The 19,980-nt window shown below is 46.9% G+C and overlaps 1 protein-coding gene across 10 annotated transcripts in view; it reads left to right on the top strand.

Moving 5' to 3' along the window:
• The window catches only part of msi2b (musashi RNA-binding protein 2b), a 224,199-nt gene that overhangs the window by 147,395 nt on the left and 56,824 nt on the right, over positions 1-19,980 (top strand). For all 10 annotated transcript variants that reach the window (XM_031573765.2, XM_031573762.2, XM_031573764.2 and 7 more), the window contains exon 8: positions 9,006-9,088. In XM_031573765.2, the coding sequence (XP_031429625.1) occupies positions 9,006-9,088 (83 nt within the window). The remainder of the gene's footprint in view (positions 1-9,005; positions 9,089-19,980) is intronic.

Raw genomic sequence — 19,980 nt, 5'->3', positions numbered from 1 at the left:
GCCGTACTCCTGTAAGAAATGCGTTGATTGGCTTGAGTTGTGTATGGCTAGGTCCGATCCACTTTGTTTGTTTCCCATTAACAGGACAGTGTACGAACACCAGAGTGTTTTTTGTGCACATACACTGAATGGACAGCTATAGGACTGGGAAGAGATATTCCCTGAATTTGACAAAAAGTGTATTGGATTAGAATCACAGACTGCACCTTTAACTGAACACAGACCTCTCAACATCTTCAGAAGGGTAGTGTTGTCAGATGAATCACAGACTTCACCTTTAACTGAACACAGACCTCTCAACATCTTCAGAAGGGTAGTGGTGTCAGATGAATCACAGACTGCTCCTTTAACTGAACACAGACCTCTCAACATCTTCAGAAGGGTAGTGGTGTCAGATGAATCACAGACTGCTCCTTTAACTGAACACAGACCTCTCAACATCTTCAGAAGGGTAGTGGTGTCAGATGAATCACAGACTGCTCCTTTAACTGAACACAGACCTCTCAACATCTTCAGAAGGGTAGTGGTGTCAGATGTTTAGGCCAGCATTTCATTTAACATTCAGATTCATGTTTACTGTCAGTGTTTGCTTTGACTAGGTATGATTGTTTGTGTCTGCCTTTGTCTGACCTTCATAGCTGAGGGTTTATTAGAGGGTGCTTTCTATACGTCTCTATTTCACTTGTAGAACAACACGTTTTATTTCAGTCACCGATAAATGTCAGAAAACGAGAGATTATCTAGCATTTCATGTGTAATATCCTGCGTTTAGGCAATTCTGTATATTGCTTGGCATAGTATTAGCTGGGAAAAGTTGACTGGCTCCTTGTTTTACTCCTTCTTTCAACTCCTCTCCCTCTGTGTCTCTCTATTTTCTCACCCCTCCGTCCGAGTGCATATCACACTGGTCATTATAATGTAGCGGGATGGGGCTGCTGCTCCAATCGATTCCTCTGTCCAGTCTCATTTAGTTTACAAGGCCTCGTAGTGCCAGGAAGCTTACCGCTCGCCCAGCTCTCTTCCCCCTCCTGCCTCTTGCCTCCCCCCCCTCTTTTTTGATTAACAGGATGTGTAAATAAGGCCACAAACTCCCATCGATACGTGCCAATCTATTTATCGACTCCGCGGAGATCCATCTCACCCATGGCCCCACCAAGGAGAGAGAGAGAGACGGAGAGAGAGGGGAGCATTAGAAAGTGATGGTGTGAGAGTGAGAGAGAGGCTTTAATAAGGCGTTCTAAAATTAGGCAATTGGAGACAGGGAGGTGAACACATGAGAGAGAGACAGAGACAGAGAGAGAGAGAGAGAGAAACTGATAGAAACTGATAGAGATGGTTCCTATGAGTGAAAGGTAATGAATGAACGAGTAAGTGAAAAGCAGAGAATGAGAGTGGGATATAAATATAGACAGAGCCTGACAGGAAGAGAGTGTGTGTTTTCCTTTGTTCCACAGCGTAGAGCTCGGGGGCCCGCATGAATCCTGACCAGCCATGTCCTCTCGTCGTCCCGTGCGACTGGCAAGGTGTAAAAAATTAGAGTCCACTAACAGGCTTCCTGTCGTATTATTAATGGACAGGGAAGCGAGCCCATTTATCTGGGCTGGAAGAGAGTAATTGACACTTTGATTTTATTGTGTTGGCTGTTGTCTGCCTGCCATCCCTCTCCTCTCTGTCCTCTCCACTCCTACTCACGCCTCAGAAAGGTGTTTGATTGCAGTTTGATGCTTGAACAGGTCAATGGCCAGATCCGTGGAAACACACACATTTTATGCACTCAGAAAGATGCACTTATTTATTACACGCCTTCCCCACGCGCACACAGAATTTCTTCTGTACTGCCTCCCGTTCTCTCTTCTCCTCCGTCACTCTCTCTCTCACACTCACACATACACACATACACACACACACACACACACACACACACACACACACACACACAGAGAGAGAGATATACGCACACATGGACACATATGTATGCGCACACACAAGTCCCTCCACATGTCCAACACACACATATATTCTCCTAAATGGTTGCTTGTTTCTCCTGCATTGGAGCGCTGTGTTACCCTGTCAGCACTTGAGTTACTGCTGTCAATTACTCTTGTTCTGAACACACACAATCACCGTGTCTCTCTCTCTCTCTCTCTCTCATAGCATTATGTGTGTGATTAAGCATCTATGAGCAGGGTGAGTGGGAGCGCTCCAGAGAGTTTTAACAGAAGTGAGGTGACTTGTGTAACCACACAGTGCCGGATAGAATGAGTATGTGTGAGTATTATGTGTGTGACTGTGAGCAGGCTGAGGCTGTGTGTGTGAGGGCTGAATACTGTGTGCAGTGAATTCAGAAAATATTCCCATTTTTTGTGTGTTGAAGATTTAAATTGAAATGGATAAAATTGCCATTTTTCCAACCAATCTGCACTCATTAACCCGTAAAGTGAATTTTTTTCAATTCAAATGTATTAATAATCCAAATCTGTCATTTACTCAATTTGTTAGACCCTAAATTATGGTCAGGTGCATCGTTTGCTTTAATTAGGATTTAGATGTGCCTAGAACGTGATTAGAGACTGCCTGTAGCTAATTTAATTTATTGGACAGAGTTTAGAAAGGCACACACCTGCCTTCGTACATAGGCTCAGGTGCCACAATTCACACTACATGTCAGGACAAAAAACAAGCAGTTATATTTAAGGAAATGTAGACCTCTGCAATAAAATTGTGGCAAGGCATAGATCAGGGAAAGGGTATAATACCGTCTCAAAAGCATTGAGTGTTCCCTGGAGCACATTGGCCTCAATAATTGTGAAATGGAAGACGTTTTGAACTACCAGGACTCCAGCCGAACTGACTTAAAGGGCAAGAGGGGCCTTGGTCTGCGATGTGACCAAGAACCCAATAGACCCTCTTAACACAGCTTCAAAACTCCTCTGCAGAAATGGGAGAATCTGATGGAAGAATGACCATCTCTGGAGCACTCCATCAATCAGGCCTTTGTGCTAGTGCAGGTAGACGGAGGCCCCTTCTGAGTAAAAAGGCAATGAAAGCCTGCTTAGAGATTGTCAAATGGCATTTAAAGGACTTGGAGAGCATGAAGGAAAAGATTCTCGGGTCTGATGAGAGAAAAATGTAACGCTTTGGGCAGAACTCCAAGCACTGCATCTGCCGAACACCAGGCAGACACATCATCTAGCTAATACCATCTAATACCATCCCTACAGTGACATGTTGGTCACAGCGTCATACCGTGGAGTTTCTCAGTGTCAAGTACAGGGAGACTGGTCAGAGTTGAAGGAAGTATGAATGCAGCCAATTACAGAGAGGTCTACGTGACCTGAGACCTTTCAGTACACCTCAGACCCAAATCATACAGCCAAGAAAACAAGAAATAAGTCTCTTTTGACTGTTCTTGAGTGGCCCCCGCAGCAGCCTATAGAACATCTGTTGAGAGACCTGAAGATAGTAGTTCACAGACGCTGTCCATCCAATCTGATGTAGCTTGAGAGGATCTGTCAGGGAGAATGGGATAAAGCACCTAAAGCCAGGCGAGCAAAGGTTGTAGACGCTTACCCAAGAAGACCTTAAGCTGTAATTGCTGCCGAAGGGGCTTCTTCAAAGCGCTGATCTTAGTATTTATATGAATGAGAGATTCCGCCGGCAAAATAGCAGTTTGGGTGGCAAAAATGGCAATGTTATCCATTTGGAATTAATCTACAACACAGTAAAGATTACAAAACGTGAGCCGTCTGGATGCTTTCTGACTCTGAATTCTGAATGTGTTTTAAGTATGTGTGCAGGCAGACTGCCGGCAAAAGGCAGGGCTGTGGTGGGGTGGGCTGGGGAGAGAAGTTTAATATTCACAACGCAATCTATTTACCTCCCCTCATCTGGAGAAAGGATACGTCGTGTCGGTAATAATATCTGATTTGGTCGTGTACCTCTCCTCCCTTTAAACACATCGAACTGCCCTAGGCACCCCTGCTTTTTGAGCAAAGGTCAGTTGAAGACTCATTGATTTAGCATTTTAATTTTATTTGTGACAGCACTCCAAAGGGGACTGGCATTAAGTGTGTTAAAGCTCTTTGTTGTGTGCTGGCGAGCGTGAGGGAGCCCGCCGGCGTTAGCAGGGAGTCTACAGAGGCCCACGCCGCAGACTGAGAGCTAATAAGTGTGAGGATGCGCCCGGACGCCTCCACAACAGCGCGCTAACACTTATTATCGTGCCAGAGATTGGAAAAATCCATGTGTTGTCATTGAGGGAAGGTGTCTGGGGAAACAAAAAAGTAATGGACAAAAATGTTAACAGAGATATCATCCATTGTTATTGTGTGGGACTTTGGGTTGGGTCTGGGTTTTTTTTTCCACAGTGAATCACCTGCAGTTGGTGGTGTCTAGTGAGAACACTGTGGTTGGTGGTTGTGTTTTAGCTGTTCGGTCAGTTAGGCCACAAATCCAGTTTAAGTTCATGGATAAGACAAAAAGCCGCCCTATATCTCTGTAACGTTGTGGAAGCAGGGGCACTAGTAACTACAAGAAAAAAGCAGCAACCAGAGATGACCAGCCATGGATGAGGCACAGAGTTGTTTAGGTGGGAGTGCATGTGCATCATGGGTCTTCCAGTGTGGTTATATAAGCAGATAGGCTCACTAGGCAACCAAAGGCATTGAGTGCTCTCTTTACAAAAACACACTCTATTGGACAAGGAGACCCATTATTACAGTGTGGTTGATGTCCCGCCACCTATGATTGGGTAGAAGTGTACAGGCATGTAGGTCTGAGACATCCTTACCCCCCAAATGTTTAGGCCACTGGGGCTCTCTTCCACCCCTGTTGTTGTGGGCACATTTATATGATGGGATTTTCATCCGACTGAGGCATAGTAGGTAAAGCAGTGCTGGCCTTGTTGCGTCAGCACCTCAGAGATGTCACGGGCAGAGCCAGTGCATCTAGAGGGATGCAGTATTTTTTCTACCCGTTTGACTCGTAATAAACAAAATAAAACCCTAAAATATACACACACCCTACCCACCTGCCCTACATGTGCGTGTGGGACCTAATATGTGTGCATATAAATCTTTGTCAGCTCGGCAGTCTGGTGTTTTGGGCTTTTACACAGCCATGTAAAGACTGCAAGTGTGGTTAATAAGGTGGTTTATGACACTCAGTTTTTCTTCTCACACCTGTCCTGGGAACTAGAATGGAGGTGTAGAGGCTGGGGGAACATGTGAGATTTAGCCGGCGGCCACCACCAATTTTACCCAACCATGTGTGTTAGTGATGGGAGCTTTTGTGGAACGAAAAGGTGTTGTGAGTGTGTGTGTCTGTGTCTGTGTCTGTGTGTGTGTGTGTGTGTGTGTGTGTGTGTGTGTGTGTGTGTGTGTGTGTGTGTGTGTGTGTGTGTTTGTTGGGTGTGTGTTGGAACTGTGCTTAAACACCTTACATCCCCCTCCCTCTTCGCCCTGGCAGTTTCCCTCTTCTGCCACCCAGCGTGTGGCAAACGGGCGGGCACGGGGCTGTTGGTGAGAAATTGCTCCTGACAGCTGATTTGTTGGTTGTCAGAAGTGGTCGGCATGGGGCTGATAAGGGGGCACGGAGCGAGAGGAGGAAGGGAGCCGAGAGGGAGAGGGAGAGGGAGGGGGGATGAGAGCAAGTGCCGTAGCTCTTCGTCATTTTCAGAGGCAGCCCCTGAAAGCCTGGGCCCCTCAAACACACACACACACACACACACACACACACACACACACACACACACACAAACACATGTAAATGTCTCCCCCAAAGAAATCACCAGGGAGGCAGTCACCCGGCCCCACTCCCCGTCCTTCATGTTCCCACTGATACTCTCCTCAAAGGGCCGCTCTGTGCGTGCTACTAATGCCTCCTCTGCCGTGGTGGCGTGGAAGGCTTTGCATGGTGGTGATCCCGTTAGTTTCATCCATTGGCTCCATGCAAATTTGTTCTCCACTATATTTCATATTACAAATTCCTTCATTTCACACACACTTTTAAATGAGTTTGATGTATTGAAGCTATTTAAGGCAGAACTCTGTTTTTTTTTTTATTTCCCCCGGTGCTGATTCTTAACTTGATTCTTCGTGGTGGATGGGGGTCCTTAAACATTGCAGTAATGGAATTATAGAAGAGCCATACGGTGTTTCTAATGAATCTGTAGTGTGGCCTCAGTAGATGTGCTGAACTCCCATGTCTTCTTTGATTAGCTGCACAGTTTACCAGCAGGGTTAGGAAGGATATGTGAATGCAGGAAGCCGATCAGAGAGAGAGACAGAGAAAGAGAGAGCGGGAGGGAGAGAGAGAGAGAGAGAGAGAGAGAGAGAACGACAGAGAAAGAGAGAGCGGGAGAGAGAGAGCGAGCAGTGTCCTTTCGGTACAGTTCCTGTCCTTCTTTGAAGTAAACAACTAGAAAAGCGAAACAGAGGAGAGAATTACAGTGAGAGGAATGGATGGAGAAGAATATGGAGTGAGAAATAGTGAAAATAAGAGAACTGGAGAAGGCAAGAGAGAAAGGACAAGAGAAAGTCACACACTGAGACAGAGGGGGATAAAGGGAAAGAGAGAGAAAGAAAGTGTGCCTGACACAAATTAAGGTCCACTGCAGAAATCTAAACAATGACTAAAGTGCTCGCACTTTGATTACAGACTTTTTTACATACCCGTATAGAATGACATAAGTCTGTTTATTTTCACATGGCCATTGCCTTGTACGTCGCTTTGGACAAAAGCGTCTGCTAAATGACTAAATGTAAATGCAACTACAGTTGTGTTACTAGCGCTTGCTTGGATTAGCATTTGAGCGAGCGGAGGTTGGGAGTGGGAGAGTGCTGGCAGTGTGCAGGGCCCCTCAGCTGAGTCTCTGCCAGCAGGATGTCCTAATGGGGTCATACAGGAAGCTTTTTACAGAGCGGAGACGGGAGGGGGTCACAGGGTAATTGGCCCGGCACACAGCCCCACAGAGGGGGGAAGTGTGTGTGAGGGCGGCGTGTCAGTCCCACCACCATGCACCTAGCATCAATAACAATAACACACACTCAGACACACTCACACACACACACACACACACACACACACACACACACACACACACTCAGACACACACACACACTCACACACTCACACACTCAGACACACACACACACAGACACACACACACGCACACACACAAACACACACAGACACACAAACACACACACACACAAACACACACACACACACACACAAACACACACACACACAGACACACACACACACACACACACAAACACACACACTCACTCACACACGCTCACACACACACATACACACACACATACACACACATACACACACTCACACCAGTAACCTCCTGACCTTTCGTGACCTCTTCCATAAAGCTTTGTCCCCTTCCCCTCTTCAGTCTCACAGCAGTAAACATGGCATCCGTGTACCGTCGGTTGCGTCTCGCGTGGGGTTGCGGTTGCAGCGTTGTTATTTTTACCCAGCGGAGGCGCTGACCTCTCGACAGTCCTTCAGAAGTACTCAGCACTCAGACCGGTGCTAAAGCCGCCGCAGTTTATCCCGGCGGGTGGGAGGCGGAGGGAGGGAGGCGGCCCAGGGCCGAGCTGAGCGCCGAGGCTCTTTTCTTCCCGCTCGGCTTCACCTCACAGAGAGAGCGAGGGCTGAAGACTGATGATTACAGCTGTGGAGAGTCTTCCTCCCCATTGCTCTGTGTAAATATAGCCGCTGGCTCCTGTAATTGCCATCAAGGTTGTGGAGGGGAAGGGAGGGGAAGGAGCAGGGTGGGGATGTGTTGCTGGGGCAGGTGATGGGTCATGGGATTGTTTATGTGTGCGGTGCTCTTATCTGGCGGCCTGCCTCTTTATCTGGGCTTATCTCTCGTCTGAGCGCGCTCAGAGGACCCCTGCACTTCCTGGTTTCTTGGCCTGCGTGTCACGGCCCACGCGGCACTTACCAGCCCCACGGCTCATCTCTTATCTGCCGTTGCTTTTGAAATTCTCCTTAAGGCCTGCCGAAACTCAGAACCCCCCCCTGTTTGTTTGAGAAATAAACTGAAATGTACTGATCGGGGTTTACTTACATGGACAGGTTTGGGGTATGTCTCGGTGTGTGTGTGTGTGTGTGTGTATGTATATGTGTGTCTGTGTTTGTGCTGTGTGTGTGTGTGTGTGTGTTAGGTTTGTGTGGAGAACAGATGTCTTTCAACTGGGTGTTTATTCTGTCTCCTTTTTGTTATAATTTGTGAAATGATTTCCGACTGTCAACTCTTTGTCAGAGTTTGCTGTTGTCACACACCAAAAAACACAACCCAACACAATATGGCATTTTAACAGTGACGAGTTAAAACCCCTGCCTTCAAAATAAAATATGCTAATTGCCTGACCACAGCAGAAAATGAAGAGGGACAGTAAAGAGCAGCTGTAATCTTCTCTTTTTTTTATGAATGAAATGTGTTAAAGCATGAAATATCGAGGACGACCACTGAATATTTGCAGCGAAATCCAGGAAGCGTGGAGCCATGAATCTTCTTAAATGAGCTTTGAGCGTAGCGTAGCTCCGCGCGGGCGCTGCACTGTCTCTGAGGAGCTAGCGGCGAGCTCTTTTAATAATGCCCAGGACTCCTTCATCTATACGGCGGGAAGAGCAAGGGCTGGCCACGGAGGCAGATGCATCATCCTCTCGTCATTAGGAAGCCATTAGGCGCTGGCGAACGGCGCACACACTCAAGCGCTCATCCCACCTCCTTCTGCGCCGCAGAATGCTAATCAGCGCAAATTTGCTGTTTTCTGAGGAGAAAATGAAAAAATGAAAAAAAGTTTGCTTCACCATTTACAGATTAACTGATTTCTTTTCATTTGCTTTTTTTCTCTCCCTGTCTTTCACTCTCTCTCATCCTCCTCTCTACCATTCCTCACCCCTTCTTGCTTGCTGGGTCTCTCTCTCTCTCTCTCATCCTCTCCTCTCTCTCTCTCTCTCACTATTCCTCTATGCAGGATTCGGCTTTGTAACCTTTGAGATTGAAGACGTGGTAGAGAAGGTCTGCGAGATTCATTTTCATGAAATCAATAATAAAATGGTAAGTTGCATTCCTCTCCTTGTTGGTAGAAATAATCCGAGTGCAATATTTTATTCTTCATGAACCTGGAAGGGTCCCTCCGCCTCTGGCCCTGAGGAAGATGGCAGTGATGATGAAGATGGGCAGCATTAGGCAGAGGCCCAGCTACACTCTGTCTCTCTCTCTCTCTCTCTCGCTCTCTCCCTCTGTCTCTCTCAGTCTGTCTCTGTGTCTCTCTCTCTTTTGCGCGCTCCATGCATCCAGGTCGAGGGGGATGAGTGTGTGCAGTGGTGTGCACCAGTCACAAACCATGAAATTGTGTCTGTGATTCCCCCTCAGCCCGGATGGGAGAAGAACAACCTGTCTTTCCCCTCAACCGTAATTCCCCATCCAAGGGGGAGGCGAGGGGGACGAGGGGACAGGGACAGCAGTCGTGCCCAGGAAGTTCTGGAGCAGGGGTAGATTTATTTCTGTAAGCTTGTTACAGTGATGAAAAAAAATCTGGAGCTAGATGTAATTGAAATCCCCAATCCAGGTGTTCCCGACATGGTGTCTTGATTTGCTCAGCCCTTTCTTATGATTATTGGTCATTTATGTTTGTACTATCTTGTACAGATTATATTAAACCACATGCATGTCTGCAGGTGTATCAAAATGTCAGGCCAACATCTTTCTTGTTATGAGCTATCTAACAATTATGCGTTGAATACAGACACAACACAGTGTTTTTATGAAGTGATATGACATCTTATAGTAACCTGCATATAAGTCCAAGTGTGCTGTCTGAGAAGGGCTTGAGGGGGCACTGGTTTAAGGGTGGCAGCTGTCTGGGATCTCTCCCAAACCCTACTTGTCCTCGACCTGATGAGCTCAGGCTGAGAACAGAGAAGCCCCCTCTTGAGTTCCCCTTGCCTAAACATAAGAGGGGTTCAGAGGACACTCTCACTCTCTCTCTCACTCACTCTCTCACTCTCTCTCTCACTCTCTCTCTTACTCCCGCACTGAAGAAAGAGCAAAGAGAGGAGAGAAGGTGGCCCCTGTCTCAAGCCCTCCAAAGCCCTCCTGCACTTCCACACAGAACACAGTTACTGAGAGAGGATGGCTAGAGACTAGGGGACTGAGACTGTGGACATTGTGTATTTGACACCACACACACACACACACACACACACACACACACACACACTCTTTCTCACTGAATAAACACTAACTTTCTCCTTCTTTCCCTCTCCCTCTCTTATAACACACACACACACACACACACACACACACACACAGACACACAGACACAGACAGACACAGACACACACACACACTCTCTCTCTCTCACTGAATAATAGACACTGTAGCTTTCTCTTTCTTTCCCTCTCCCTCTCTTAAAACACACACACACACACACACACACACACACACACGCACGCACAAATACAGAGACCATATACACATGAACACAACCACACAGGCAGCACACAGCCATGGACAAAAAAAGAATCCTGCAAGCGACAAGGCGCCTTTCTTCAACAGTGTCAGAATGTCAGGGTCTTTGCCAATCCATCAGGCCAACCAGTGGGCTATTGATTTTTGTATGATATTGCATCAAATGCTCTCATTGTTCAAAGAGCACTAGCAAGGCTTGTCATTTTTATATTCCTTCTTTTCTCTCCTCTCCTTTCTCTCTCTGCCCAGACAAGAGCCCATGCCTCATTGATTGGCACGGATTAAATTGGGCTGCAGGGGAATTGCATGTATCAGTAGGATCACTCACAAGGCCGGGGGAGTTTGAGGGAGAGAGGGAGGAGGGGGGGGGGAGGAGAGAGAGAGAGAGAGAGAGTGAGAGGGAGGGAGGGAGTGAGGGATGAGGGAAAGAGAGGGGTCAGTGGGAGTGCGTGTCAGGGCCAGTATCTAGTTCCTACACCCCTGTCCTGTCCAGGTGTCAAGTGCATTTTGGCACACCTGCAGAGGGAAGTGGTGCAGGTCTTCCTGTGAGCCTCTGGGCAGGTATCTTACAGCATGGGAGAGGAGGCAGGACTAGGTAATGGAGTGTGTTGGCGTGAAGAGCTGCTGCTCTCATCTGCATCCCCCTGTTTGTCTTCATATCTCTCTGCTGATTGTTTCTGTTGTTGTTTGCCTGTTTTGAGATCAAAGCCGTCTTCAGATCGGCAGCATTTGCCCGCAGCCAGTACGGGTATTTGACTTGCTAATGATTTGTTTTTAATCCATCATCTACCATTCCAGTACGATCATGTCTTTATTTATTTATTGTAAAGGACAGTAATGGTGCTCATAGATTGCCCGCTCATTTTGCTGCCATCTCAGGTCTGTGACCCCTGAACTCAAGCTCTCAAAAACACACGAAGAAGGAGAAATATGGGGGGATATTTGAGATCTGTGTGAGAGGGGCGGAGGAAAAGCGACAGAGCCAGAGTGGGAAAGATTGTGCCAGAGAGTGGATAATGACAGCGACATACACTGTGAATGAGAGAGCATAAGCTTTAATACAAACAACCTCAGGCCATTTTTAGAGCAGCACTGCGACCCAGTGAGGCCAACAGAGTCACTACAGGGACCCAAATGGGCCATAAAGCACTAGTTAACTTGGCAGGGAGGCCCTCGGTGAAGCTCTGGGGCCTTCCGCTGGCCTGCTGTTCACCCGGTCCGGTCGGAGCTGTGCTGCGGCAGCCATCCCATGAAACATTCATCAGGTCAGCCCTGGCTGCGGTGGGTGGCCTGGAACACGCTGCCGTTTGACCCGCTCCACTTCCACCCTCCTCAGACGCTCCAGCCCCAGCGCTGAGGGCCACTGCAGCCAGGAGCAGAGAAAAGGAGAGGAGAGGAGAAGAGAGGAGAGGGGGAGGAGGGCGGAGGGGAGGGGTGTGTGTGTGAAAAGGGCACAATGTAAGGCCATGAGAGAGTAATGCAGAGGTTTCTCTTCTTTTGTTCTCTTTGTTGCATCTCTTCTTCTCCTGCTTTCTTCCGGGAGTTATGGCTGATTCTCTCCCTTATGGTTTGTTTCACGTGTGATTCATCATTTGCTGTTTGGAAACACCTTCTGCTCTCCAGATCGGTCCCCCAATCCTCCTCTTTTCTCTGCTACTTTTTGTCTCCTATGATCATCCTCTTCCCTTCTTTCTCATCAGAGCATTTGTTCTAATGTCTGTATTTGTCTCACGCTCCGTCTCTCTCTCTCTCTCTCTCTGTCTTTTTCATTCGGCTTTTCCCTCCCACCCCCAGCCCTCTGACATCCCTCCTTTCTTCCCTTTCTTTTTACTCTTTTACTCTTTCCACTTCAGTCTCCTTTCTGTTCTCTCTTCTCTCTGCCTTGTTGAAGCACACACACACACACACACACACACACACACACACACACACACACACACACACACACACGCACACCATGCACACCACACACGCGCTAAAGTCCAGCCTTTGTTGGCGAGCCCTTGAGCCAGGGGCTTGTGTGCACTGACAGGGTGTGAGTGGTGGCTAATGGAGGCAGGGGGGCTGGGTGCTCGATAAGGCAGGGCTAATTTTAGCGCCGTGCTCTGGGCCTGCACAGGAAGGTCTATTTTGGGAGGAGGGCTGAGAGTATGAGATGGAGGGATAGAGAGAAATGGAGTGGAAAGAGGGAGGGGAGGAAGGTGGGGCAGAAGGCTGTGTGAAGTGTCCCACTGGGGGCCTTTCAGACCAGGGCTGTTACACCATCCTGACCTTCCAACTCTCCATGGCTGTCTTTTTTTTAATTTTACCTCTCTCACTCTCACTTATCCATTCATTATCCCTCTGTGGAGGCGTGCGCGCGCATGGAATGATCTAACAGGTCAGCGGTTAGAGTGGCCTCACACTAACTCGCATAACAGCACCATGATCCAGTCACTGCCTTCATTTCCATAAGAGGCACAGAATGGCAGTGATTTGGTGGGAGATGCTCAGGCATGCCAGTGATTGCCCCTAATGAAACCCAAAGCCCAGCACAGCCCCTGCTGTGTTAATGGCATTACCAGCTCTGAAATGCACTACGGAGAATATCAAACCTTAGATTTTCTTGGTGGTCCAGGACGATTTTAGGACAGCTTTCTCTCTCTTTCTCTCGCTCTCTCATTAGCTCTTGTAGTACTCTCCTTTTCAAACTAGGTGACTGGAGTCCTCACCTCAGTGGTCTTCGGCTAGCAAGGCTTACTAAGCACAGTGCGACGACGTTAGCCTTCCCTCTAGAAATGCAGGGGAAAGCAAATACAAAAACACATCTCTTGACATTTACTGAGTAAAGCATGACTAAAACTCACTCACATGCTTACAATGAAACACTGCGTGTTTTGCTGCTGCGCATTTAACCCTTTCATGCATGAGTTGTGACAATAATGATCGAGATTGACAAAATGATCGAGATTATTTGGTTTTGTCATTCAGAATTGTGCTAGAATTTAATTGCATTTTAATAAAGTAATTTAACCGTCCACGCATGTGGACACCATTCAACAAAGGAGAAAATAGTAGGCTATAAATCCACAGTTTACAATAAGGAATATCATATATTTTTAAGGTTATGTTGTATAAAAATACAATATAACTGTGCATGTAGTATGTGTAAAGTTGGAATTTAAAGGAATACTGTGTTATTTTGTATGATCATTGTTCATTTGTTTGTTTATTGTTTATTACCTATTATTATTTAAATAATTATAATATAAAATCATTTAAATAATCTCTGAAAATGACCTTGGTATAATATCAGATTACACAAACAAGACTTAATGTAGTCTCAGTCCACTGTTGTGTGATGTGCACATACAGGGACACATTATGTATCACGTAGGAGTGTGTCACTGTCATAGTAGACCTTTTTTCTGTGGACTATGAAGTGCACTGATTCAGGGTGGTTGCACATCTCCTTTACAATTCTCTCCTCCCCTGGCGATGTTGTCCCTCACACACACTTGCTTGCATTCCTCCCTCACACACACACACCCCCACACACACACACACACACAAATACACATGTAGACACCAAAAATGTAAAAAGTAGAAAAAGGCAGCGTTATTTAGCACAAATCCATGCATACAAAGACACATGCACACACACAGACACACACGCACACACGCACACACGCACGCACACACACACACACACACACACACGCACACACACACACACACACAACAAGCCCTATCTCCGTCACAGAGCAGAAAGGTTACCCCTGGTGTCTGTGGCCGACCCCCTCCCTCAGACTGGAGCGAGCGCCCGCTGGAGAGCCCTGCTGGCCTGCCTGCCTGCCGCGCCGCTTCCCATTAGCATGTGTGATAAGTGCAGCGTGTGTCGATGGGGGCAAATTTAGTGTCTGCCTCAACCATGCTGTGGCTCAGGGCCTGCAATATCATTCTGAGATAATCTACCGCTGTGAGGAGAAGCAGGAGGAGGAGGTGGAAAGAAGGGGGGAAAAAACGAGAGAGAGATAGAGAAAGAATGAGACAGATAGAGAAAAAGAGAGGGAGCGAGTGGAGGAAGTGACTCTTCCTCTTTTTCCGTCTTGCTCGAAGCGTCAACACACATTTTCCCAAAGAAACAGGCAAACACATCGACACACACACTCTCAAGTAAACACACACACACACACACAAACACACACGAGAGGGTGTGACAAACACAGACGTTGAGAGGATTGAACATGATGGCTTTCGGCACAAAAAGAATGGCTTCCATTTTGGCATCACAGTTTACACTCTCTCTCTCTCTCTCTCTCTCTCTCTCTCTCTCTGTATGTTTTGAATTTGTATTTCCATTTAGATTTTTTTTGACAGCAGCTCTCTGCATTGTGTCCTATGTGCTTTTATAGCTGTGGTCATTGTGATGGCGACTGTCCTGTTTACTTGTCGGAGACGGTGGCAGTATTTTAAAGAGTAGGTTGAACTAATGGAAGAGAATTGTGATATTTGAGAAGATTACAGTCATTCAGCCACGTTTGTAATGGAGCGTACTAAGTGCTCTCCGAGACCGGAGGTGTCAAAACACCAGGATGAGACGACCGGCGTATTCTTTCCTTTTAAAGAAGAAAAAGGTAAAAGAAAACAGCGTAGGTGGAGACCAGAGGGCCCAGCGTTTCCTTACATAATTGACCCCTGACATATATAGCGAAGCAGCAAACACACCGACTACGAAAATGGCCTCATAAAGGTAGCTGTACTTTATGGGCGGCTAACGGAAGGTGATGTAACACATAAAACAGACAGGGGCCAATAAAGGGGACACAGGCTGGCTGGGGGGCGCTGACTCACGGAGGTGGCGCTGAGATGATGCAGAGGCCTGCAGTCGAGTCCCACTGCGGAGACCCCTTAATTCACTGGCAGCACCAGGGCTCCTGCGCTTCCTTTTGTTTATTTATGTCTTGGTTTGTTCTCCCATAGCTTCTTCTTGGTAAAGCTCTGTAAAATAGATATACTCTTCAGTAAGTATACTGTAAATATGTCCCTGACTGCACTTCGTTTTTTTTTTATTTTGCACGCTTTATTTTCTTTCTCTTTTTTTTTTTATGCTTGGTGAATATAGATTTCTGTGTCAGGCGAAATAGCTGTAAGTATATCAATAATGTAAGGGGGCCCCTAAGTCTCCAATGTAATTTAATTCCAGTTGCGGTGAATTATGCCTGGCTGTTAAGCTGCGAATGCTGTTGCCTCTAGGCAAGGCGAACTGGGAAAGAGGTTGGTGTAGGGAGAGTGGTGCATGGAGGGTTTTTTTTCCGGCAGGACTGCTATCTTTTTATTTAATCTGCCTGTGCTTCACAAGCAAGACAGAGCAGTTTGTCGCTTTGTGACCTTTTGCATGTCGGTGGAATTTATGTCGGAGGTGAGAAGCTCGATAGCAGCACACTGCCACGTCTGGAGGTGTGTGGGCTCAGGGCTGGAGGTAAAGAGAGGTAGAGACAGAGAGAGAGACAGACAGAGAGAGAGAGAAGAGATTACTATTACACACTTCAGAGGTAAGACACCCCAGCTGTCTGTTAGAGGGGGAAAGCACCCAAAGAAGGTGAAATCAGTAACCGGTCAATACTGACCGCGTTCAGAAACACACAGCCTCTGTGCCCAGTCTGTGAGTGAGTGCTGCCTGCCAGCCTTGGCCAGAGTGAGGTGAGGTGGAACGTGTCGTCGCACCCAGGACAGGCTTTAGATCCCCAGGTGAGGTAGCATCTCACTGCACCTCTGTGACGGTGGTGCCTGGGTGGGAAGGACAGTCTCAAAGTGGATATGGTACGATTAATCACGATTAACAAATTATCTGTACAGAGAAACATGTTGCTATAGATCAAGCAACAGCATCTTCTAATGACACGACGATGAGGAATTTTCACCCATGCTTGTGTTAACAGCTGCAGTATTTAACCGAGCAGGTGATGAATGCTGACCTGTGTTTATTCCGCTTGCTTCTATCTGCGTCGTCCATCAAAACATTAATGAATCCTCAGTGAACATGCAAATAAACTCAGCTTCGGCCTCACTCATTTCATAGACTCCTTCCTCCTCCAGTATACGAGTCCATGTATGGATGAAAGAGCCCCTATCTGAAGTGTCGCTCCATAGTTGGGATTGCCTCGGCTCTACACCGCCCACGCAAAAGCTGTCATGTCTTTTTCCTTTTTATTCCCCCCCCCCCACAAAATATGCCATCATTCACTTTTATTCCTCCATTCATTGCCGTGTTATGTACACATTCACTCATGTATTAACATGTTTCTATTTCGGAGGTTGTTGTCCTTTCCCCGAGCGCGTGACGAAGTGTGTGCAGAGTGTGCCGTCTGTACTATGAGTCATTCTGTTGTGGGGGCTAAAGCTTGGCTCTGCAGCTTTGTGTGTGTGTGTGTGTGTGTGTGTGTGTGTGTGTGTGTGTGTGTGTGTGTGTGTATATGTGTGTGTCAGTTTGGGTGATTGAGCTTGTTAAAGGCAGTGCTTGTCCTTCAAGTGCAGGCAAACAGGCGTCTAGGACCAAATTTACTGTGCACTGTCACTGCCCAAGGATTTCTTTTGGAATCGTATTTTACTTTTTGAGTAGATTTTATTTTTTACTTGCAGATGTCCTTCTGCATTTGTATTCCTCTGCGCACAATGCTCCATATTTCTTAAGAATGCATCATTCCGTCTGAAAAAGATGAGTTGTGTATAGGGCACTGTGCCGCATGATTGAGGAATGCTTTGTACTACGGCACCGACCAGTTGGTTTTTAAGGACACCAAGCGCCATGCCAGAGGCATCATTTGTATTAGGGGAGCCCACTTCAGGAGGCGCTAGCCTAGACACACACTCTCTATTCTGTATCCGTGTGGGGCTACAGCCATACCAAGATTCATGTGGTATGTATGCAAGTCTAAGTATATGTGTGCAGCGGCAACTGCAGTCAGAATAAGCATCCCCCCGTACAGCTGCAGATCTCAGTGTACTAGAGTGTACTATATGACAGGCTCGATGAGAAGTCTGTCCACAGCTCACAATTGCTGTACATTTACGTTTATTTTATCACAACAGTCTATTTTATCAGAGCACTTCCAAACTATTGATTTCTGCCTTCACCATCCTTCCTCTTGTTTACCAAGGGCTCTAACTGAAAACTGTGTGCGCACAAGAGCTAGTGTAAGACCTGAGATCCTCTGGAGGGATTAGTAAGCAAGGAGACAGACTAGTTCGGAACTGAAACGCTTTGCTTCAGTATGGGAAATGGAGTCTATTCTAACAATGAGCAATATTCAGAAACTGACCCATTTTCAGTACTTCCACTAGCATCACCTGATTAATGAGGATGTAATGTAGGAAATGTAGGAACTCCAGAATTGATGTAACTACTAGATTCCTCGATTACTCTGTGGAACCCCTAAAAGTGGGAAGAGAGGAGCTCGCCTCTTCTAGTCGTCACTGAAGGGGACGGGGGTAACTATGGCGACGGGGGTAACTATGCCCACAGGCTATGACACAGTCCTGTCTTCTGACTCAGTAAACGGAGAGCGCTCCGTATGATCCGCAGTCTGGCACTTCAGACAATTAAGAGTCTGTTCTCAGCTGCTCTCAGTCCCCCCCACCTGCCCGCCCCTCCGCACGACTCTCTAACTGTTACGTGCCAGCTCACGACACGAAACAAGAAGGGGAGGCCACGCAGAATTTAGGATATTTATAGTAATAATAATATATTTATTAATGATTTACAAGTTTATATAGTTATCTAATAATTATAGCAAACGTGTGGTGAAGATCAGTGTTGTGAAGAGAAACAAAAGATGTAATGTAAAGTCAGGTAAATGGTAATATAAACAAACAACGACGATAATCCAAAACCAACGACAACGACAATCCCAAATCCAATTCACTATCCAAATCCAACGATAACCAAAATCCAACAACCAATCCAACGCTCTCCCGACTTCCATCTGAGCAGGGCTTTTGTAGCCCATCCAATCACCCATACACCTGGATCCAATTGCCTGTTGTAACGACAGATAGAGAACAGGCATGCCAATCTCATGGGGCGGGGCCTAGACCCGCCAGGGTCGTAACACTAACCATCATCGCCCCTCGTACAACCGCCCCCCTGACCTCACCCGCTCCCCTCTCCCCTCTGGTCCCACTGACCCTGCCACTTAACCTCCGCACTCGCACTGATATTCCATTAAAATAGAAATGAGATGTTAGGGGGGCCAGTAGGCGTTGGGTAGCCTACGAGAGGAGGCTGACAGGTGTTTGGTCCCCATGACACTGATAGAGATGGACAGAGCTGTGGGTTATGAATTGATAAATAGGCCTCATGCCTTCTCTGCTAGGACTATGTCAGGTCCTCCCCTGTCAAATCATAATGTACCGCCTGCAACTTATTGGAATGTGGGGGGCGTGGAAGGGCCTTTCTGAATGAGTGCTTCTGCCTATGCGTGTCCAGGCTTCTACTGTAGTTGTTTGCATTTTGTCTGTAAAGTTAGTGACCTGAGTGTCACACATAGGTATAATTCAGGGATACAACATTTTTGCACAATATTTTAGCCATCAGTCACTGTTGTAGATAAATATTACAGTCACCATGGCTTTCCCCATAACCACAAACCTTAACCATATCACCACACAGTGTCACAGTGGCCCAGGTGACAAATAGATGCTAGAAGTGGGACCTGTGACTATTAGGTGTCTGTGCGTGTAACGGTGCGGCTGCCCGTTACCACACCGGTAATCCATTCCGAGGTACAAATAAACACACTGGACACTGCGCGGTACGAGCACACCGTTTATTCACACAGAACTCACAGAAACACCACTAGCGGATTTCTCCGCGAGCAGGACGGCATCCGTAAGGATATACACATCATACATACTGTGACTAAAGAGCCTGCCAGTCATCGCGTAGCAGGCGGTGTACGCAGCTGTACGGTGGCGTGTGGACGTCGGTCTGCAGGACGGGGGAACCACCCGAGTGAAAGTCGGGAGAGACCTTTGAACTGTGGGTACGGAACGTCAGACGGGACATGCCAAGTGGGTGTGATAAAAGGGGTTGTGATGGTGTCTGATCATTGGTAATTAGTTAGGGTATAAAGAAAATATATTAAATTATTGTCTGTGGGTAAACCTGTGGGTATTGCTCTAGAGAAGCTATGGAGTGATATTTAGTTTGACTATGTGAAGTGCTAATGATGATTGATTATTACGATGTGTGTATTGGTTTAGGCCGGGGTAATAAAAAACCCGCGCAGAACAGATCTTGAGAGCAATGAGTGACAGGGGAACAACTTCCCACCCCTTTTGACGTGACAGGTAAATTGTTAGATTGGAGAGCGGCAGGGTGAAGTTTGACTCACGATTTTGGAGAGTAACTTTACGAGTTTGCCGCTGAATTAGTTCTTGGATTTAGTTATTGAGTATTATTGTTTGGAGTTATTGAGCATTATTGTTTGGAGTTA

Source organism: Clupea harengus, chromosome 9 (assembly GCF_900700415.2).
Source record: "Clupea harengus chromosome 9, Ch_v2.0.2, whole genome shotgun sequence".
Lineage (NCBI taxonomy): Eukaryota > Metazoa > Chordata > Actinopteri > Clupeiformes > Clupeidae > Clupea > Clupea harengus.
This window is presented reverse-complemented; position numbering and strand designations above follow the sequence as displayed.